The 23698-nt window shown below is 50.3% G+C and overlaps 1 protein-coding gene across 1 annotated transcript in view; it reads right to left on the minus strand.

Annotated features, from left to right (window-relative positions):
* CDH23 (cadherin related 23) overlaps positions 1-23698 on the minus strand; it is a 382149-nt gene that overhangs the window by 172548 nt on the left and 185903 nt on the right. Inside the window, exons 10-11 of the mRNA XM_084751804.1 lie at positions 14053-14165; positions 12398-12586 (exon numbers count right to left, since the gene is read on the minus strand). Coding sequence (XP_084607930.1) covers positions 12398-12586; positions 14053-14165 — 302 coding nt within the window. The remainder of the gene's footprint in view (positions 1-12397; positions 12587-14052; positions 14166-23698) is intronic.

The following is a 23698-nucleotide window of genomic DNA, read 5'->3' on the forward strand; positions in this document are numbered from 1 at the left end:
GCTGTTGGTCCTTGACAGTGCCAGGCCAGTGGCCTGGTGGCGTGACGCCGGAAATGAGGCTCAGTCTCCCTGGAACCTTGGCTTTTCTGTTACAGGAAAAGGATTTCCCTTTATTGACCTCAACAGGTTCCCAATCCAGACTAGTATAATGCTCCCTATTTTAAAGAAGTAATACTAGTAATTGGGGAAAAATTTCACCACTTTTACTATAAAGATCTAGAGATTCAATTCTGAAACTAAAAAAATTAGTGCCTAAATTCAAAACCCCCTTCTACCATTCCTGGCCTAAAAACACCAAGACCATGTCTTATTTCTGACAAAGGATGCTAATAAAACTCTTCTTTTTCCTTCCTGGTTTCTACCTCCGGTCCTCGCCTTCTCCATTTTGGAGCCTGCCCTTTCTCACCTGTGAACTGTGTCTCCTTCCCGGAGACAAGCAACTCCCGGGAGCTCCATGGGATGGTGAGAGCGCTTTAACTTGTGCTGAGACCCGGGATAAGGAATTGGGGTACAGAGAGGGTGCCCAGAATTGGTGCCATGCTCTTTAGAACTGCTGTCTACTCAGACTTGCTACAGTAGAGTCCTGAGACCACAAATCCAATTGGGAACACCATAGCTTAGTGGCTGGGGAGACGGCTCGGTGAGCCATGTAAATGCCAGGTGCAGAGTGCACTTGTAATGTCCATACTGGGGTGGCAAAGAGAGAGAGAGATAGACAGAAGGATTCTGGGGGCTTGCTGGCCAGCCAGCATAGCAAATAACAAGAGAGTCTGTGTCAATAAATAAGATGGAGAGGAAGTCACCTGAGGTTAACCTCTGGCTTCCATATATGTGCCTCTATACACACACATACACCATAAACAAAACAAAAGCACCCTAAAGAGTCAGACCTGAGCCCAGACCCAGGCATCCCAGGTACCGCAGGCATCCTCCTCTTCAGTTTTGCAGTTTTACACAAATGGTTTTTCTTCTGTGAGATCTGATTTCCTCACCTGCAAAATGGAGTGTGTGTTGGGGTGCTGTCTACCTAACAGACTACTGAGGGCAAACTGTGAGATCTGGGTAGTTGCCCAAACAGCCACCATCTTGGACAACCATCTCCAATGTTCTAGTTGACAAGGGGTGGGAAGGGAGGCACTCCTGAGTGAGACCTTGGCCAGGGATGGGAGGGGCAGGCAGAGGAGGACCTGCAGGAGGAGGGGATGTGTGTAGGGGGTGGGGGCGGGGGACCATCCCACTCCCACCCTCAGCAGGGACTGCCAGGCTCCACTCTCTTGCATTTTTGTTGAGCCCATCCATGCTATTGAGTGGCAGAAAATCAAAGCTGACAAGATGTGTTCTTTATCACCCCTTTGTCCATCCTTCCACTTAATTAATCCCAATCAGACACGGTGAAGTGGCCTTGGCAGGGAGGAGACCCTCTCACATTTTCCCTTAGAGGCAGCCACGTATCCCTCCCACCCCGTACCTAAAGAACGCTAGGTTTCTGTCCCTGCTGCCCCAGGCCACTGCCGTACACCCACTACACCCAGGCTGCCCATCTGGAAGTCAGTAGAGGATCCCGTGGAGGTCACCAGCTCTGTCCCCATCTCCCCTTGGGGATCACAGGGGTAACTGTCTCCCATGGTCAGAGTTGGATCCCACTGCCCTTTCTTGAGTTCTACGTCTGTCTGGCCCCCAGCAGCTCAGAGGGTTCCCTTCTCTCAGCACAGAACCAAGGCTAGGGCCCTGCTGCTGGCTCTTCTCTCACCCCAAGACCTGCCTCCTCAGGTTTGGGCTGCCAAGCAGCCAGGCCTGAGGCTGAGAATGTGATTTCTTTAGCGCTATCACCCATTGTAGTATGGATTGGGCAAGATCCCTTCTTTGTGACTCGGTTTCCCAGTCTGTAACGTGGTACTCATGTTTGATGGCTTCTCTCATGCACTCACGAACTACCTGATGTCCTCCCACCCTCTGATTTTCTCCTCCCCATTCTCTGTCCCCCTGTGTCCCTTCCCTCATCCTCCCTTCACATCCTGTCCGAAACTCTAGACACTTAGGGTCGCCTCCCCCCGCTAGCCCACGCACACGTTAAAACCCTAATCTCAAAGGTGGGTGGGCCTCGGGGAGGTGACTTGGGCATGTGAGTGGAATCTTCCTGAATGCGATGCCAGCTCTTGATGGCACTTATAAGAGAAACCCCAGGGCTACCCTTGCCTTCCCCTTTCTGCCATGTAGGAACACAGGGAGGAGGTGACTATAACAAACCAGAAGTGTCTCGTCTCCACGAGAAGGTGTGCGAGCCCCGTGCTAGTCTAGTCCAGATGGATGGAGACCCTTTCCCTACATTTCTCCTCCTCCTCCTCTTCTCCCCTGTGCACACCCCACACTTCTCTCCCCGCCGCCCCAGGTTATCCATCGAATTCCACACACGCCTGCACAGATGGGATCAATCCGAGGCTGCCTTGCCTTCAGCTTATCTCTGCTCCAAATGATTGATTTTCCCTCTTTAAGAGTAATTTGCTGGTGAATTCCATGTATTGAAAAAAGGAAAAAGGAAAAAAAGCCTGTGAAACCTAATTCAATCCGACTGGCAGCTGGCACTTTCAGGGACGATCACTAGAGAGCCCTCATTTTCGTCCCGGGTGGGTGCAGTGCTGTGGAAGGTGGCAGGTGCTCCTCACCTGTGCAACATACCTCCCTCTGCCTGTCCCAGCTCTTCTGGGAATCATAACATACTCACAGGGAGGCCAATGGAGGGGTATCTGAATAACAGTTCCCTTTCTGTAACCCACAGCCAAGTGCATTGTGGGAATCTCTCAAAGCCTAGTTACGCCTGATCTTCAGTCTATTGCCTTGAGCCTGCCTGCTTGCCTGTCAGCCTGCTTGCCTTCCTTCCTTCCTTCCGCCCTCCCTCCCTCCCTCCCTTCCTTCTTCCTAGCACCTCTGTACCTATGACCATATGTGCAGACCCAACATGAAAGCTGGAGCCCGCCCGTAGCTCAGGAAACTTGGGTGGGTTAAGGCAGGGTCCAGGAACACTCTCTGACACCAGGGCTTTCAAATGGGTTTACCACTCATCCCTGCTTCCACCAGGCAGGGGCCCTGTGCAAATCACATGCTAATTACATCTGCAATGACACTAAGTGAGGAGGTATCTGAGTCACACCAGGCCACCCTCCGGTCCTCAGGGAGGCTGGAGCTTTGCGAGCTGGGAGGAATCACACACGGTGGGATGCAAGGATGCTGCCAAAGCCAGAAAAGTCCCAATAATCCCAAGCGCAGCAAGAAGAGCCTCCGCAAAGGCAACTGGGGAGAAATTAATGGGAAATGCAGATGGGGGCATCCTGGTCCTGCGGCAGCCCTTCTCGAATTGATAGGCTTTGTAAGGATATCCTCCTGGCAGGCCTCAGTCTTGGGGGAGGGACCATGTAAGCAGATGTCGCTGCCTTGGTTTCTCCCTCGACCAGAGGCCTCCTTCCTGCTCTTTCTCATAGCTGGAGGTGGGGACTGGAGGTGTCACCTCCCACTTCTTTCTCATTTTGTGGTAGTTTTCAGCTACATCTTAGTTATTTGCCTAGAACTGTTGTGGGGGTTGTGTGTGTGTGTGTGGGGGGGGCAGGGATGTAGCCAATATGTAGCTACACACTCACAGGGAGTACAGAGACAGCTTAGCTCTACCACTGGCAGCCTGGCCTCACACTCCTTTTCTCTGCTCAGAGTTTGGTTTCTTAAAAAGCGTCTCAAGCCATTGAATTCAGAGAAGCTGCAGCTACTTTCCAAAGGGGAAAGGTATGTCCCTCCTGTGTCCACTACAAACAAACTACATGTTGCGGAGACACTATCCTACAAGGCCCAGAGGAACAGAGGTCTGAGTGAGGTATACTCAGTGGAATGTGTGACAGGGACCAAGGGGGTCTTGGTTCCACCCAGGTGTGCAGAGGGATGTGGCTTAGGGTACTGACTGGACTCAAACCTGAGAGAGTCTGCTTCGACAAAAGAAACAAAAACCCTGGTAGGAATAGGGATGGGAGAGCTAGAGGGGGGGAGGCGGGAAGGCTGCAAGTAGTGAAGACAGGAACTCACAGTGAAGCAGGGCATTGCTTGCCTTTTTTGTTTGTTTGGTATTTGAGACAGGGGCTCGCTGTATGGCCCTGGCTGTCCTGGAACTCACTCTGTAGAGTATGCTGGTCTCAAATTCACAGAGATCTGCGTGCCTCTGCCTCCCAAGTGCTGAGATTAAAGCTGTCTGCCATCACCTCCTGGCTTGCTTATCTGGTTTTTGTTTTTGTTTTATGCCTGCTGAAACCTATTGATTTCCTAAGATTTTTTTTTTCTTTGACAGGATCCCAGGCTGACTCCAAACTCCCTATGTAGTCTCTATGATCTGGAACTTTCTGATCTCCTTGCAGGACTACAGGCCTGCACTACAATGTCACCTGGTCTATGTGGTATTGAGGGTGGAACCCAGAGCTTCATGCATGCTAGGCAGGTGCCCAAGCAATGAAGCCACTGTCCCCACGCTCTCAGAATGCTTTTAATTGCATAAAATAAAATACAGGAGACACCAAGTCAACTGACTGTTTTGAGACAATTATCCAAGTATTTTAAAGTCATTTGCAGTCATACATGTGCTTTAGAATCCATGTGGCAAGGATATTTAGAGTTAGGGCTCCCTGCCATGTGCTGTGATTTCAAAGCAGGGTCAGGTGTAAATAGGAATTTGAGATTTCTGGAACTCCAGTCAAATGATATAAAGATATCAGAGGTTTTTCTTGAAGTCAAAGTCACAGATAGCCATTGCATCCAGACCCATAACTAAAGAGAGGGTGGTGCTCACGTTAGTGAGAAAAAAAACACACAGGCTTCTCCTCACCTTGGGTCTAGGTCCCTTAGAGGGCCAGTGGGCTGCCTGCCCCTATAGCATAGAAACTCCTGCACTGGAAGACAGCCTCCCGGAGGCGCCAAAGGAATCCCACAGCAAGAGCACACCTTTCACAGTGCTGTGCAGGGAGGTTGCAGAGAGACAAGGCCTCGGCAAACCCATTAACAGGAACAAATGGGCAAGAAATATAAATAAATACAAGATTGCACTGTGGTTCTCTGACAGGCCTAGAACACACGTGGAATGGAAAATCATGGTGATGAATAAACATAAGCCTGAGATTAACAGAAAAACCATCTCTGCCTCATTCATGCCCCCCCTCAATCCCTTACCAGCCCAGCATTCTGGAATATTCTCCTCCCTGCCATCCATTTTCTCTTATTATATGGTGGTGATGTCTTTTCCTTGGGGAGACAGGTAATTTGGCCTCTTTTTCCTCCCATGTATGTTCTTCAAACAAATTAATCGTTATCATTTGCCTGAAATAAGAATACATTCTTGCCAGATGTGTCCCTGGTCACCTGTCTGGCACAGGTCCCTTGTCTTCCCTCAGCCTCTCCTGCCAGCCGTGCAGGAGCTGGGAGGACCCACTGCTCTGTGAAGCCAAGTATTTGAACTGGTCACACAGGATGTTCCAGCCCAGACCCTGTGACTGAATTTTTATCCTCACTTCTATTCTGCAGCTTCATCACATCTCCCCAGCAGAAGTGTAGAGGTGGACCGCAGCTGAGTTAGGGGAAGAGGGGCCGGGAAGGATGGACAGCCAAATCTCCAAATAGGGAGCCCCGAGGCACAGATAAGAAGAAATCCAGGATTGGGAGTTCAAGGTCAAATTCCATCCCAACTACAATCCCTTTGCTGTGTGACCTTGGGCAAGTCCCTTAACTTCTCTGAATCTGTCTTTTCTGATCAGGGCAATCAGTACATCCTAGGACTACCCAATGGGCTAGAGGGTTTGTGATGGGGCAGGCCATGTTCTGACTTAGCAGTTCCATGAGGTACCTAAGGTCACTGTGAGGTCACCCAGAGGCAAAAGGGCTGAGGCAGGGTTAGAAGGACCCCTCTGCTTCAGGGACCTTGTTTTGATCTGTGTGAGGTGCTTTGGATGGCACCAAATGTAGAAAGGCGGGGGTTGCCTGGGAGGGGCTTGGGGGGAGCCATAGAGGGCCCAGGTAGGAAGGTATATGATTTGGGGCATCGGAAGCCTCCACACTGGCTCCTCTCAGTCCTTGATAGTTTATAGGATTGGAGCCGGGTATGATGGGACATGCCTGAGATCTCAAGTTCAGCTTCCTGGTGTAAGATTGCCTCAGGGGGAAAAATAAGACACAAGGATGTACCTGTGTGTGTGTGTGCGTGTGCGTGTGTTTGTGTGTGTGTGTATGGCCATGCACACATGTCTTCATGTGCACATGTGCGTGGAGGCCATAGGTTGATGCGGGGTTATCTTCTTCAATTGCTGTTTGACTTATTTTTAGTCAGAGTTTCTCACTGACCCTGAACCACACTGATTTTTCTAGGCTGGACTACATAGAGCTCAGGATCCTCCCATCTCTGCCTCTTCAGCACTAGGATAACAAGGGTATGCTTCGGGGTGTGGGATTTTGTTTTCGTTTTGTTTCCTAGGTAGGGTTTCTCTGTGTAGCAGCCCTGGCTGTCCTGGAACTCTCTTTGTAGACCAGGCTGGCCTTGAACTCAGAGATCTGCCTGCCTCTGTCTCCCTAGGAACTGGAGTGTGCCACTATGCCTGGCATTTTTGTTTTGTTTTAAAGATTTTTAAACAATTTTTATTTTATGTGTATGAGTATTTTGCCTGCATGTAAAATATATGCACCGTGTCTCCTCTGCCTGAGGAGGCCAGAAGAGGGCGCCAAATCCCTTGGAACTGGAGTCACAGATAGCTGTGAGCCACCATGTGAGTGCTGGGAATCGGAAGCCAAGTCTTTATGCTTGCCCTGTACGCACGTTATCCACTGAGCGATCTCCCCAACCCAAAACTTGAGGATAAAGACTGCATGTCCCAACTCATGGGTCCCAGAGGTGGACACGAGGCACAGATGGGATCACACCCCAAGTGAAGAGCAGAGCCAAGGTGCTGCGTAGACTGGGCAAGTGTCATACCTGTGAGTGACATCCCAGCAACTGGTCCCACTTTAAGTCACAGATTTCTGTCTTTGTGGTGGTTAGCACTGTCAACATGACAGGGTCTAGAACCAACTAGGAGACAAGCTTCTGGGCATGTCTGTGAGGAAGTTTGTGGATTCTCACACACACACACACACACACACACACACACACACACACACACACACATTGTGGGCATCATTATCCTACAGACCTACGTCTTGGACTGAATGAAGAGAAGCTGAACACCAGCATTCATACCGTTCTGCTTCCTGACTGCAAGCACCACCTGAGGCTCCCGCCACCATCACTTCCCTGCCCCATGGACTGTCTCCTGCAATAGTGAGCCATGATAAACCTTCATTAAGCTGTTTTAATCCGGTGTTTTGTTCCGGCAAAGAGTAGCAAATAAGTCAGTGGGACTAAGATGTATGTGACTCAGGGCCTGCTGGGTCTGGCAAGGTCCTGAGGGCACTGTCCACAGAATGGCAGAATTGTGTTGTAGGAGCTCTGGTGTGGCTTGGAGGAACACGCACCTACTCCTATAGATCTAGCCCCTGAAAAGCAGAGGCAGGAGGATCATTGGTTCTAGGCCAGGTGAGTGACAGTGACATAGCAAGGCTCTGTCTCAAACATAAAAATAAAAACTCAGCGAGTCCAGGACAGCCAAGGCTAACACAGAGAGACCCTGTCTGGTAAAAACAAAACAAAACAAAACAAAACAAAACAAAACAAAAACCTCATGCAGACCAAAAAAAAAAAAAAGAGGGCTGGAGGGCTAAGGGTCCTTTGGAAAAACTGGAGAAAGTGGCTAGGTGTGGGCTGCTGTCACTTTCCACATGGGTCAACTGGTAAGGCCCGGCAAAAGAGCAAAGCAGGTGAGCCAGCATCCAGATGGACTAGGTAAAGCAGGAAGGTGGGGGTAGCTGACTGTCCGGAGGAGGACACCCACACAGTCAGCTTCCTGCAATCTATGTAGAAGAGTGGCTCGTTTAAGCACAATTGCTAGCTTCCAAGGAGCCTTCAGCTGAGGGAGAGGCCTGAGGCTGCAGGTTAGCCCAGGCTAGCCCAGAGAGGACTGTCCTTGAGAAAGCCTGTGGCTGGAAATGAACAGATACCTCTCTGCTTATCTACCATGGCACTGGGGGTAGAAGGTGGGGGGGTGGGGATGGGAGGTGGGAGGTTGTCACTAGAAATTGCAGAGGTGCTGAAAGCAAAGCTGCAGCAGCCTTTCATTTGAATCAGAGATGGGTCTCCACCAAGGCTGACTTCTGTGTTCATTTCTTCCTGTTCTCACCCCCACATCTGCATCCCAACCATCTATTTGCATCTCAACTGTCACACAGGACCAAAAAAAAAAAAGTTCTTTCTTCTCTGCTTTCTATATTATAGAAATATAGCCTGGCAAAGGTGAAGAAATTACCCAGACAAATGCTGGGGAGACCAAGGCCTCTTGCTGGCCCCTGGGTTGTGGGGCATGGTACACTGGAACATGAGGCACAGTGGTAGGCACTGAAGAATCTTGGATCTGGGGGCACTGAAGGTTTATCTAGCCTTTCTGAGATAAGTGGATCCTAACCGCTGCCACAGTTTCCACAGAGGTCACCTGCTTCCTGCGGCATCCTTTTCTGTCTTCATCTACGGTCTAATAGCAGGCTGCTGAGGTCAGTCTGCCCAGGCAGCCTCATGGACCTAGCTGGGAAGGAGCCATCTTCTGTCTATGCTTAGCATCTCTGGGGCACATATTGAGCATGTTTCTATATCCATGTCTCCGGATAGGATGTGAGGCTTTGAAGGCCTGCTGACCAAATGCTGGTCTGTGGATCTTGCATCCTATAGACCTTACAGCCTGCAGATCTACCAGTGGGACTAGTCAGGATTCTGGGAGACTGGCACAAACAGAGACAAACCACAGCTCTGGGGACATCCCAAGACTGCCTGTGGTTCTACAGAACCCATGACAGGAGGTCTGAGCTCTCTGTATGTTCTCCCCTTGCATTCAGAGTTTCCCAGTTTGACCGGAAAGATGGCAGAGCCAGTAAACATTGCTGTATATGCGCAAGCCAGAAGAGGGCATTAAATCACATTACAGATGTCTATGAGCCTGCCTCCACTCAGGCTCATGTGGTTGCTGGGAACTGAACTCAGAACCCCTGTTAGAGCAGACAATGCTCTTAGCCACTGAGCCATCACTCCAGGCCCTCTGAGTTCAGTTCTTGGAACCTCTATCATGGAAGGAGAGAGCCGACTCCCCAAAGTTGTCCTCTGACTTACAGATGCAGACCAGTGCACCCCACTCCCTTAAGTGAATAAATGTTCAAATAATTTGCTTCATGAAAATGTTTTTCTGCCATAAATCCAAAGTCAACCTTGAACCCAGACACAAATGCTCACACACCCAAGGACATAGCAGGACAGTGGCACAGACGGTTGCCTGGTTGTGTTAAGACTGTGTTGCAGCCTGTGCCTCCTCTTCCTGTCCTGTGTGCCTAAGCCCTTAGCCTGGGTCATGACGTCCTTCCTTAGTACCAGGGTCCTGGCCTTGGATGCTGTCCTGTGGCTAGACCCAAGCCCCTTGAGGTTCTGAACGCAGCAAGAGAGACGGTGAGGCACAGCTTGTATCCCTTTCTCTGAGGGCTAAGCCTGGCTACAAGTAGAATCCAATGGGGGATGGGCCGATGGCCTCAGGGGTTCTCTGGACTGCCTATCTGTATGTTTTGGAGCCCTGGAAGAGCAGCACCCTGAGTGGAGGCAAGTTCTTTACTATCAGAGACAAGGCCTCTGTGGAGAAAAATGATTGAGCACAGGGACGGGTGCCTGTTGCTCCAAGTGCCCCTAGCCTCGGGGCCAGTCACTGGCTATGCTAGGCGGGGTAGTCACTAAAGGCAAGTTGAGATTCAAAACCTACCCACCACGCAATGGTTAATCTTCATTGTAAACCTGATAGGATTTTCTGAATAAGAAAAGCTAGAGTGAGCTGCTTCTTGGCCTCAGACACAAGGTGCCTCCCTCTTACAGCCAACAAGGGACCCTCAAACCGTGAGTCAAAACAAAAACCTTCTTCCTCAAGTTTGTTTGTTTTGGGGTCAGGTATTTTGTCACAGTAACAGACAACTAGCCAATACAACACCCTGGCAGAAGCTGCAGGCAGGTGTGCAGCCTGCAGAAGAGTGTCAGGATGAGGGTGACCTTGATGACTCCCAGACATCTGTCTTGAGCCGAGCCGAGTCAGGGCTGTCTACACTGGGGAGCCACAGCTTGGGGGACAGGGAGAGTGGCTAGGGTCTTCATGGCAGGCTTAGGGCCAAGCCCTGTGCAGTTCTTCCTTTGCTGGAGTCACGTCCTCTGGGATGGGCATGGCTTTAGCTCTTTCTCCATGTTCCGCACCCTTCAGGCAGTAAGGTGGGGACCCGAGACTCACTGTGGCTGGCCAGACAACAGCAAGCAGGCCCAGGGCATTCTGGGATACAGCACAGACGAGTTGGTCTCTGCTCTACAGCCTTGCCTCCAATCCCTGTACCTGTGTAGGGTTTAGTTCTCCAGTGCGCACTCAGAGCAGTACTTGGAGCTGGTAAACCCGTCAGAATCAGCTTGCGCCTTGGGGCTAACTTGTTGCCACAGTCGAGTTGGGCAGTTATAGTTTCTTTCTTCCTAAACACTTGAGAATGGGGAGGCTCTGAAAGGGTCATCAATGCCCCCAAGGCCACAGAGCTAGCCACCAACAGGGCCTCACCCTCAGATCCCTTGAGCACAGAGCCTGTGCCAAGATCAAGTGCAATTGCCCTGCCTGAGTCCCAGTTCTCTTGTTTCAACCTCAGCCCAACAAAAGCTGCATTGTCAGTGTGGGTCGCAGCCTGCTCTGCCGTCTGTTTGCAGGTTCTTGCCTCTGGGTTCTATGGGTCACCAGGCTTCCTGCATGCCTTGGCTCAGTTCAAAACTCTTCTCTCCAGGGAGCCTTCTTGATCCTCCAGCCCAGGGACCACCCTTCTGTTTAGCTGATCACTCATGGCCTATGATCCCTGGACTTGGATGCTACACTGATATGGGTATTCTTTGTTCCTTAGGTATCACTGTTGCCCAGAAATCTAGAATGGACTTTGCTTTGAAGTTCTCATGCATAATGTGTGTATGGGGGAGAGAGAGGGGGAGAGGGAGAGGGAGAGGGAGAGGGAGAGGGAGAGGGAGAGGGAGAGGGAGAGGGAGAGAGAGAGAGAGAGAGAGAGAGAGAGAGAGAGAGAGAGAGAGAGAGAGAGAGAGAGAATGTATGTGTGGTGTTTGTGTTATGCACGTATGTGTATATAAGAGAGGAATATGTGTGATACATGTATGTATATCGTGTGTGTATGTGATGTATGTGTGTATATGGTATGTGTGTGATGCATGTATATTGTGTGTGTGTTATACATGTGTTGGAGTGTGTGTGTGTGTGTGTGTGTGTGTGTGTGTGTGTGTCGTGGGAGTACATTGAAGATACTCCATAGGATACAGGATAAACTGCTTTTAAGCATCTTTAAGCAATAGGAGTTGGTAAGATGTGAGAAAGGGGCAGCTATTACACCAAAAGCAGGACTCAGCTTGCTTGTTGACATACATATATTTGAGGGGGCAGTGTCTCATGTATCCCAGGCTGGACTTGAGCTCACTGTAGACTTGAGTATGACCTCTGAACTCTTGCTATATTTTCCTCTACTTCCTGACTCCTAGGATTATAGGAATGCACAACCACACCCAGATTATGTGCTGCTGGACATTGGCCATGGGGCCTTGTGCATGCTAGGCAAGCATTCTTCCAGCTAGCCACATCTCTAACCCATTTCTACTTTTAGAAAGGCTTACACTTTTGTTGCAGCCATGCTATTGGCCCCTTGGACTAGGGACCCTTTATACTTGTCCCCTGTAAACAGTAGGCACTCAATATGCACTTCACAGATCTCAGACAGCCTAGTGTGTGTGACTGTGTCTACTGGAAACAGCCAACAGGAGTTGGTGAGAGGAGGGAGGGAAGAGGTCCTCATGCAGGAAAAGGGTAACTATTACACCAAAATTAGCAACCAGCCTTTATACAGACCCTCTTTACTAGGTACACACATCCCAGGCAGGACACAAGGTGACAGTGTGTGGGGCACACACTCCGGTTTGATTTCTGTTTGGAAAAATAGCTATTTGTATGTACGTGTTAATGTCCATCTTGAATCAGTCCAGTGGAGAAATATGTAATAGTCACACAGCGGAAGTGTGCGCACAGGTGTTTTCCCAGGGTGTAGATGACAGCCTAGAACAGCACGGAGCCTACCACACAGCAGGGGAGGGCACACAGTGATGTTTCTATTTTCCTACCAACTACCAGGCCTCCCCAGTGACTCCTGGCACCGCTCCTAGTGCGGCACACACCAGGCGGGAGCCACTCACCTCATCCTTGTCCACCACCTGGATGAAGAGAGGGAGGGCAAAGCCGACCTGTGCCAGCTCGGTGATGGCCACGCTGTACTCGGAGCTGTTGAACTCCGGGGCGTTATCATTGATGTCAATAACCAGGATGTTGAAGGTTGTGGTGACAGTGGCATCAGACGGGGTGCGATCATCATTCAGCTCAGTGCCCTGCAGGCAGAGGAAGGCATCCACGGTCATAGAAATACCTATCACCCTTTCAGGAAGCCCTCAGCATGGCAGCATGTGCGTCAGTGTAAATTATCTCCACCACAGTCCCAGGAAGAAGGTTCCACCCTCTGCAATCCATGTTACAAATAAGGACATTGATGCTCAGAGAGGTGAGGTGATTCGTACCAGGACAAACGACCTGAGTAGGTTTCAAACTTAAGCAATGGGATCCTGAAACCATTAAGGAGGAGGGCAGCGCAACCAGACAGGCTTCACATCTACCGAGGGGTTCACGGAGAGTCCACTCAGCTTGGAAGATGATAGAACCAAGGCTTTTGTCATGTGCTACTGGCAGATCAAGCCTTTTTCTTTTTCTTTTTCTTTTTTTTTCTTTTTCTTTTTTCTTTTTGGTTTTTCGAGACAAGGTTTCTCTGTGTAGTCTTGGCTGTCCTGAACTCACTTTGTAGACCAGGCTGGCCCTGAACTCACAGAGATCTGCCTGCCTTTGCCTCCCCGAGGGCTGGGATTAAAGGGTTGCGCCACCACACCTGGCTAACAGATCAAGTCTTAACTGAGCCCCGCTGTGGTCCCAACATCACTGGGCCTGGGAAAGATCTGAGTCAGATGCAGAAAGGATCTACATGCCCCAGGTCTCGGAGTCCTCTCTTCCTAGTCCTGACCCCAATTTACTGCTCCAGCTACTCTGAGGGTGTCCTGGGTAGAGCGTCTGCCACCAGGCCCAGAGAGAAATGCCCAGCCCAAAAGGCACATTCACCGAACCTTTCGTATGAAGGTGGGAACACTGACCACAGGGGGCGGCCCCAGGTGAGGTGGGGAGGGGAGGTACTGGGTGGGGGGAGCAAAATATGAGGAAGGCCTGGGGCTAGGGGTACATGTGGGGCATGTTGTTTACGTGTCTCCCCGGGGCATGTTGTTTATGTCTCTCCCCGGCGGAGGTCCATAGCTGACTCAGGCCTTTCAAGGTCAAGCGGGTCCAAGCAAGGCCTGCTATGCCCCACCCTTCCATGCAGATCTTTCTCAAGGCCCCTTGGCTACTTTTGTCCCCCATCCCCCACTAATATATGCCTGGGGCTTGGCAGCCCCTGATACCCTCCCCACCTGGATCCATTCCCTAAAGAGCCTTTCCAGGGGATGGCTCAGCAAGCCACGGGTTTCCATTAAAACCGGCCATGAGTGGCAGGTGGCTGCAAGGGACAGTGCTGGCGCCTCTCCCACACCTTGCAGGTAGGGACCCCAGCTCCCATCCCTTCCCTTACAGTTTATAAAACTGGGGGAAATGTCACCCCTAGAAGGGGAATAGAAGCGCCAGCCAGCACAGGCATTGGTAGTGTGCGTGAAGGTCCGGGCAGACCTACACTTTGCCCTCCCCACTGCCCCCCAGACTGCTGGGCATGGCCTCAGGCTCCACAGCCTAGGAGGTGTGCCATCCACCAGGGGGACTTCACCTTCACGGTCAGGATGAAGCCGTGACTGTACAGGGGGTTCTCCCGGTCCAGCAGGCCGTTCAGAGTGAGAGCTCCACTGATGTAATCCAGGGCAAAGATGCTGTTGGTGTTCCCTGCAAGACAGAAGCCCAGAGGGGCCTAGAGTCAAGGCCTGCACTCTTCCATAAAGGAACAAACTTAGTAGACCTCAGCAAGGGTAGAGAGATTTGAATCTCAAACAGATTACAGTGCCTTCTCCAGGTTCCACCTCACCCTCTCTGAACCAGGGGGGAACGTCTCCTTTTGGTGCTGGCAATTTTTAATACTGAATACTATTTGTCTTTTATTTTTAAGTGGTGTTTTTTTTTTTTTTGAGACAGGGTCTCAGGTAGCCTATGTTGACTTTGAATGCCCTATGTAGGCAAAGATAATCTTGAATTTCTGATCCCCCTGTTGCCACCTCTGGAGTGCTGAATTACAGGTGTTTTATGCAGTGCTGGGGATCAAAGACAGGGTTCCAGCATGCTAGGCAAGAACTCTACCAACTGGGCCACCTGGCTTCCCTTTAGGATAGAGCCTTCCAAACTCTAGGGCAGAATCCAGACAAGGCTAGTAGATATGCTGGTTTCCTTTGTGCTTAGGGTTTGTTTGTTTGTTTGTTTGTTTGTTTGTTTCATTTAAAATATGTACGATTACCACTACCATTGCTGCTATGTATAGTGTGTAAAGGTGCACATGTCAAGGTGTGCATACGGAGGTCAGAGGACAGTTTTGTGAAGTCAGTTCTTCAAGCCTTTATTTGGGTTCTAGGAAACAAACTCAGACAGGCTTGTCAGGCAGGCAAGTGCCTTTCTTCACCTGTTGAGCCATCTCATTGGCCTGCTTTGTTCTTATTTTATGGTTCTAGTCTAGTCTAGTCATTTCATCCTGACTTTCTGTGGCAATGGTACAAGGGTTTGCTTTAAAAAAAAAAAAGACAAATATGTTAGAACATAATTTAATTTTAAAGAATATTCTAAGGACTTACTAAATTAGAGACACTTATTTAACTACTCACAAAAATTATACATAAGCAACTCTGGCCTCCTGCCAAGGCGCTATAGCCTCTATGGGTCCCTTGCCAACCAGGCTTCCTGCTTCTGGGCTTCTACACTGTGGCCACGCCCCTTCCCTCGGCTTCCCTGGGCTCCGCACATGCTCCTCCCTGCTCTGCCCTCTCTCCTTCTCTGTTCTCATCTCCCATCCTTCCTACCCAGCCATCCTCTCCTGTCCTTTCTCCGATGGGTCAGCCAACTCTCCCTGCCCCACAGGCAGTGGTCCCTCTTCCGGCTTCTCTGGGCGACTCTCTTCTGCCTGCCCAGCCTATGAACTCCCAAGGAGATGAGGACTTTTCATAATTGTCCTCTATGGGAGCACGTGTTGTCACATTCTAGCACCAAGTGCTGTATGGTACCTGCTGCTTAGGCCACCTGGGCCAGCCCTGGGGCGGGGGGCGACTACTGTCCATTCTGTATGCCCCTGCAGCCAGGCTGTGGTCCTCACTAACTAGTTGGCTCATTCATTCACAAGCCTGCTGTATCCATGCACAATTCTGCAGCCCCTGGGACAGGCCATCCTGTGGCCAGGCCTAAGTTTGGCACTGTGGGCTCAGGTATCTACCAAGCCAGGAATTCAGGCTGAAGGAAAGCTATAGTCTGGAAGGAACCCACACCACCCTTCCTCAGATCAGGCCTCTGATGTCACTCACAATAGGTGACACTGTTCACATATGTAAAAGCTAAAGAGGGAAAGCAGCTGGGGAGGGGAGCGCTGTTGCTTCTATGCGATCCTAGGCCACTTTCCTTACCCCTCTGTGCCTCATGGGTAATATTGGCATCTTCCTCATGTGAGGATAAAATGAGGAGGTATGCTGCCTTGGGACAACTTCTTGGTTGATGCTATTGTGAGCAGGGCTGTCATGAGCAGGGCCTGGGGTACAGGCAAGACCAGGTGAGCATGAACTGTCCCTGACTCTGGTTCAAAGAAAGAAATAATACCTCAGGTTTCAATACACATGGAGTCCAAAATCACCATGGAAGTCGTGGTACTTCCCTGCCCTTCCCTGTCCCCGCACCAAGGGACCGACAATGGACGTCCAGGGGAGATAGCTTCTCCTTCCATCTTTAAGAATGCAGGACAGGGATCGTCCCCAGCCTGCTCGTGCAGCCAGCCAGGAGTCCCTCCAGTTCTTTTCAGCCACTACAGGACTGGCATCACGTGGCTTTGGAATCTGGACCTGGCCTCAGCTCTGCAAGCATATTCCTACATGTCCTTGCCTGAGGCTTCTCTCACACAGCCGACTGACCGGTGTGGTTGTGTTTGTGTAAAGAGGACAGGGTATGAGGAGGCACAGAGCATGGCTGCCACTGGGGAGTCTGCTATAGAAAAAAAACCTGAGAGACTGTGCACTCTCACTCATTCATTCATTCATTCATTGGCCCTTGTGCTCTTTCATTCATTCATAGGAACGTGCGGTCTCATTCATCTATTCATAGGAGTACATGCGCTTATTCATTCATAGCACTGTGTGCCTTCATTCATTCATTCATTCATTCATTCATTCATAGGACTGCATGCGCTCATCCATTCTTTCTTGGACTGCTTCTGCTTTGTATTAGGGGCATATTCCTTGGAGGAGCACTCCTTACCAGGTCCTCATAGCACAACTGACCAGACAGGACTAGGGTGGGATGAATCCAGGGCTATATGGATCTTGGAGGGCTGGTCCTCCCTGACTCACACAGGCCCATGGCATCCCCAGGGCCCATGGCCAGCTTCCCATCACTCCAGATTTTCATATCCATTTATTCTTTCCAATAAAGGAGCCTATGAAATGTTTAACTAAATGTGATCCAATTTTGATCTTTGCAAGATTTCGACATAAATCATTCAGAAACCAGACGGCCCCTTGCTGAACGGCACGCATAAGGTTTAGGTTGGGGAAATAGGGCTACTGATCCTGGAATGTTCAAAAGCAGCCCCTGATCTAGCACCTACCTACCTCCATTCACGGTCACACTGTCCTCCCCCCCATCTCAGCACTTTCTCCAATAAGTCTAGTGACAAATACTGCTAACTGAGGCATGCCCAAATAAGTCTGGGGACTTTCACCAACACAATGTGCAAATAACACACACACACACACACACACACACACACACACACACACACACACACACTTTTACAGCTCTGTGTGATTATCTTCCAAGCTTCAGGACTAGCAGGCAAAACCAGCTACACCCAGGGAGGTGCCAAGGCCACCTGAGTGAGGTGCTCACTTGGCTGATGCTACAGTCACCATGGCAACTGCAACACTTACTAGGATGCTTTGGGGCTTGGGCACTGAGTTGAAGTGAGGCCTGTGTGGGGAAGGCCAAGGTCTTGTTAAATGAACTCACTTACCCCCTTCAAGTTCATACTTGAGCCCTGACCATGGGTGAGGTACAGGGCCATCTGAAAGGGGCCCTGCCTTCAGTGTACATTCAACAAGAACTGTCCTGTCCTTTATGATTCTGTCACAGTGTTGACAGAAGGAACCCTCACGGGGCTCAGGCTCCGTAAGAAAAGCAGTAGACTGGAAGAGGCTGCAATCATGCACTCAGGATGCTGACCAAAGTGGCTAAACTCAGTTCCACACTAGCTGTGTGACCTTAGCCATGTTTCTTAGCAGGTACGTACCTCTATTTCCTAGTATGCAAAATGGAGAGAACAGGAGCCCTCACTGCAGAGGGTTGCTGGGAGGTGTGATGGGTTAGGAAAGCGCTGGGACTACTGGAAGCATCCACAGATGCTGGCTGCCCTTATTGCACTAAGATGGGTGCAGTGGTTCCTGTTCAGTACTGGGCACCATCCAGTGGGGCCCTTGCCTATTCCTGTTTGTGCAGTAGAGACACACTCTTGATGGCAAATTTCACATCAAAGGCTTGTATCTACAAGTTGGTTTCTGTGACAAAGAGGCCTTGTCCACGGGGCATCATACCCCTGCTCCAGCCTGAGCTCCTACCATCACTTACTCCCAGGGATTTTGAACTCTGCACAAACACATGCACATGCATGCGCGCGTGCACACACACACACACACACACACACACACACACACACATTTGCACATATTCACACACATGTGAATGTTTCTCTGCAGTTCTAGAAATTGATCCACCATAGTGACGCTTTGCATCCAAGTTCCATGGAGGCCTAGAGGACTCATGTCATGTTTATTCCCACTGCTGAACTGAAGGAAAAGCTGTCCCCCTTGTCAACAGGTGATGTCCCAAGTGCGGGGTACCCCTGGCATGTGTGAGGCTTTAGGGTAAAAGCAGGGCTACATTGTGAGGAGTCTGGATTCTGGTAACTGCCAGTCTAAATATCACAAGAAAAGACTGAGTCACTACTGACTGGCCCCTCTGGCTTTCCTGGGGACAGCCACCCCTCTAGGAGCTTCAGAAATCTGAGAAGACATGACTCAAATCTATATGGAGGAAAAGATATAGCAAGACACAGACTTTGGTCCTCTATGTGTTAAGCAATGACCACTGCTCGGAGACACTGGACCATCTGCACTACCATTTTGCATTCTTCACCACCACCGCCCACCACCCCATAAAGAGACGCCCCACTGTTCCCAAGAGGAAGCAGGCTCAGGTGTGAAATGCCTGCCCAAAGGACCTAACCAGCCTACCTCATGGGTGCACCTCTCTTCTCACACATATTCAGCTTATACACATCTGCACCCACCTGCGCCCAGACGTGTGTGATGGGGCAAAGACAATGGCAAGACACACAAGAGGCCACCATCATAATGCCACTGAAGCTGCCCTCAGGAGTCCCGGGAGGCAAAAGCCAATAATGGACATCTTTAAAGGGCAATATGCAAATGACCAATAGGTATATGGGGGTGGGGTGGAGGAATAATGACCTCCTCTGGTTGCCAGGGAATGCAGCCAGGGCCACAGTCAGCTCAGAAAGACACACAATACCAAGTGGTGATGAGGAAGGGGAACCCCCACACACTGCTGGGGGTGCATAGACCAACACAGCCATATGGAAACCATCATAGGACCCAGCAACCCACTGATTATGTACCCCTGAAAGAGATGGGACTGGCACGTCATGTCCAGTGGATGACAATCCTGTGGCCATTGCAGCATTGTTCACAACAGCCAGGATATGGAATCCATCCGTGTCATCCACAGATGAGTGGTCAAAGAGGACGTAGCATGCATATACAATGGAATACCACACAGCCATAAAAAGACAACATTTCAGCGGGGCAATAACATAGATGGACCTGGGGAGGGGGTGGCTGTATCATTTGAGATGAGACAGGCATAGGAAACCATATACGGCAGGATCCCAGTCATACGTGGAGTCTAGAAAAGTCTGTCTCACAGTCATATGTAGAATAAGGGTTCTGAGAGAAGGGAAGGTTGTGGGAGGGAGCACAGGGAGAGGCTGGCCAATGATACAAAGTCGGTGCATTGGGAAGAATGATATCCGACTGCCCAACACAGTGACTGTGATTAAAAAAAAAAAATGCAGTTGCATATCTCAAAACAGCCAGGGGAGGGAATTTTGAATATTCTTACCATGAAGGAATGGTAAGTGCTCAAGGTGATGTATATGTTAATTTCCCCTGATTTGATGATGATTATCATTCGGGTTTATGCACTGCAAAGCATCACACTGTATACCAAAAATATGTATAATCTTTGTCAGTTAAAAATAAAGAAAATGCCAGATAAAAATTACTTCCTTGAAAGTTATAGCTGAAATCCTCCATGAAGTGGCACAGTTTTACATAGCAGCAGAGTGCCTGCATGGTGGTGTCCTTCAGGTAGTTGGAGAGGTGGCTCACAGAGGGGCTGGTGGACCAGGGCTGGCCTTAGACGGATGTCAATACCGTGGTGGCGTGGCAGACTTCTGGGCAGGGCTCATCTCTATGGCCCTTCTGGGGATATGCAGTGGTACTTAGAAGACACCAGTAACTGTCAGAAAATGCAAGTGGACAACCAGCCTCAAGTGTCATGTGCCCTGAGGCAAGAGGGAGAGGGGGTTGATGCTCAGAAAGAGACCAGCAGATATGCTAAGAGACTTGGTCTGCTGAGGATCTGGCCAAAGTTACTGATATAGGGTCTTTGGGTGTCCCCAGAGAATGATTTTAAGATCAAAGGGAATTAGCCAGGGAAAGGGGGAGAGTGAGAGCCAGGTATAAAAGGCAGGCAAGAGGCAGAACACCCACCAGAGGGACAATGGTGAGATGCAGGGACCTCTGTGGGGTTGCAGAAGGGATGAGGGGAGGAAGAAAAGAGAGACATGGGGCTCATTTGGGGTGACCCTCCTTGGTCCAGGGGGGGTACTCTCCCTCATTCCCCCCATTCCTCATAGGCTGGTGGCTTGCTTTTTGCCCCACCCCTGCCTGCCCACACCAAGTCTCATCAGCGCCCCCACTATCCTTTATCTCGTCTACAGAATCTTGACCCACACTGCCAGGTTTGGGTAGAAAGCAGTTTCGTGAGTAGCTGATGGAGCGTGTGGGAACACAGGCCGATGACTCTGAATTGCCTTGTCTGCTCTGCTGGGCTAACAGCCCTGCACCAGCTCTCTCTCTCTCTCTCTCTCTCTCTCTCTCTCTCTCTCTCTCTCTCTCTCTCTCTCTCTCTCTTTCTCTCCTCACTCCCTCAGCTCCAAATGAAAGGAAAGCCCATGGCCCCACCCATTCCTGAAACCTGTCAGCTAGATCTCCAGAGAAAATATGGTCTGCCAATGGAAACTGAGCCTTCATCTCCTCACCAGAGGCTCTGAGCCTCAGACAGTCAGGCTGGCATGCTCTGAACTATCCAGGCACTTCTCTATATGTGTGTGTGTGTGTGTGTGTGTGTGTGTGTGTGTGTGTGTGTGTGTGTGTGTGTGTGTTTCCTGGTTCTTGGGGCCAACAGCATTGGTCTTGAGGGTTAGGTCTGGGGTGCTATGCTTCATCTCCTGGGGTCCCCAGAGAGGTACTCATTACACATCTGTCGCTGTTTTCCTCCCTCAGCCGTGATCAGAGAAAGGGGTGACCAAGGCTCAGAAGGCAGGGTATCCCTGGGGTGGACCCTGGGGCAGAAAAATAGAAAAGCTGTGACTTGTGACTCACTTGTAGCCCTCTGAGCTGGAATGTGTCCCCATGTGGCCTGATCCTTTGTCTCCGCCTCCGTCCTGGCCCAGCATTAGTTAGCCCTCCTACCAGACCTCAGAACTGCATGGAACCTGTTCTCTTCTGCCTCTCAGTTGCTGTCTGTGCCTTGTGATTATTACAAGGACACTTAGGTAGAATCCAACTGCTGAGCACCTGCCTACAAGGATGGAAAAATGACCAAGGTGCCAAAGGCATAGCTGCTGGTCACGAGGTCAAAGGGTTTGGGGTGTTTTCTAAGGCTTCACCCATGCTCTGTCCTGCCAAGTGCATTCACTAGGCAGCCAGCCGTGTGAGTGAGTGGCCATGGCTCCTGAGCTCCCGGGCCCCAGGCAGCCTAGCCTGCAGGCCCATTGCTGCCCACCGGAGCCCTATCATTCCGGCTGCTATAGAATTTTATCACTGTATAATGAAAACTGCAGGTCCTTCTGAGACACGGGCTTTGGGCAAGATAGCTTATGAATTAAAAATTGCTATTCATCCGCCTGCTGACAAAAGGGGCTGAGGTCCTGGGTGGCACCTGGGCCGGGTAGTATTCAACAATTCCGTGACTAACATATGGCAAGCAGCAGTGTGGGTTATCCCTGCTGTCGGCCTGGGAGGGGACCAGCTGATATCTTGCCACCCCTCCCAGAGGTCCTGGGGTAGGAGGCTCTCCCTTCCCAGTGCTTTCCTTAAAGCTACCTGGAATAGGATCCTGATCCCAGCAGGTCTTGCGGGGGGAGGGGGGGGAGTGGATTGTGGCTTATGTGTATTTATGTCCCAGCTCAAATGTCACTTCATAGTATAGTCACCATCAGCCCACCTCCGCACAGCCCATCGCTAGTCTGCCATCTTATTGCTCTCAAAATGCTTCTTTATTGATCTCTTTTTCCTCCCCTCACCCCTTCTGTTTTCTTCTCTTTGTGGGTTTCTTCTCACTGCTTGTTTTTCTCACAGAAAGGTAGCCACTGAAGGTCAGGGACTAGTTAAATACGAAGCTCACATACAGTAGGTAATCAATAAATGCTAGCTTGGAGGAGGTGGTGGTGGTGGTGGTGGGGAACTACAGGTTTTCACTATGTAGCCAAACCTGTCTTTGAACTTGCAATCCTTCTGTATACCACACCTGGTTCAATAGTGATGTGGGATACATGAATGAATGAATGAATGAATGAATGACAAAAGGCTGAAGTATATACAATATTGGGGCCACTCACTGTGTTACCTAGCCATTACAAAGATGCCCAGGGCCTGGAATGAGATCAGCTAGTTAGAAGTTCTTATCAGGAGCTTCGTGACTTTCCTGATGTCTCCATGACACAGTGGCTGCTTGAGCTGAGCTAGGTCTGATCATTAGAGCTACCGTTGTCTTCTGGGGAGGGGGAACACAGGTGTGAGGCACACCTGCTGGTTGCCCTTCCTAAACCAAGATGGCCATCACAAGCTCTCATAAACTCACAGAGTTCACCTTACTGAGACTACATATCTGATGTCCATTTATTCCCTACCAGTGTCCACTACCACAGGGAACATTAGCCTGGGTGGGTAGACCTGGCGGGGGGGGGGGGGGGACCTGGCCTTATCTGTTAGGACTGTGTGGGTCAGCTACACTGCTCCACTCACACTGCATCTGGTTCCCTATGAACCAGGGGGCCCTGTCCCCTCTGAGGACACTTGAGTGGGTGGGGGGGGGAGGGCCTGTGATGTCACCAGGCATCATGGCTGAAATCAGACTTTCCCTTCTTTATGCAACAGGGGGGACTTGAAAGGGGATAAGGGGCCACGTGTTTCACAAATGCAGCCACCAGTATTTCATAACGAAAACTAGAGCCAAACTAAGTGTCCAGTGAGAGGGGATTGGTTAGATAGGGCAGAAAAGTCAGCTAGGTGCTCAACACTGCTGAAGAGAAGGATATATCTTGAAAAGAGGGTTGAGTGACATGTGAAAAAGGGAATCACGGCAGCATGGTTCTGTGACATACTTTTGTTTAAAGAATGCATGGGCAAGGCCGGGTGTGGTGGCGCACGCCTTTAATCCCAGCACTCAGGAGGCAGAGGCAGGCGGATCGCTGTGAGTTCGAGGCCAGCCTGGTCTACAAAGTGAGTCCAGGACAGCCCAGGCTAACACAGAGAGACTCTGTCTCGAAAAACCAAAAACTAAATAAAAAATAAAAAATAAAAAATAAAAGAATACATGGGCAGAAAAAGGAGCAACCGCCCCCCTCCCCACTTCCCATATACACACACACACACACACTACATGGTGCTAACATCCTTCATCTCTGAAGAGTAGTGCTGGTCAGAGCTTCAGCACCGCCGAGCTACGGGGATACCACGTGATCTATCACTAAGACAGCAGCTTCCTAAAGTGAGACAAAGTCACTGAAACACTGCGAAAGGCCCCTGGGGCTGGCCTCCCCTGCTTCAGCGCTCTAGCTTTGAAATCGTACTTAACATTTTCCGCAACTTATTTGC

The sequence above is a fragment of the Acomys minous genome, assembly GCF_964271855.1.
Source record: "Acomys minous genome assembly, chromosome: 13".
Classification (NCBI taxonomy): domain Eukaryota; kingdom Metazoa; phylum Chordata; class Mammalia; order Rodentia; family Muridae; genus Acomys; species Acomys minous.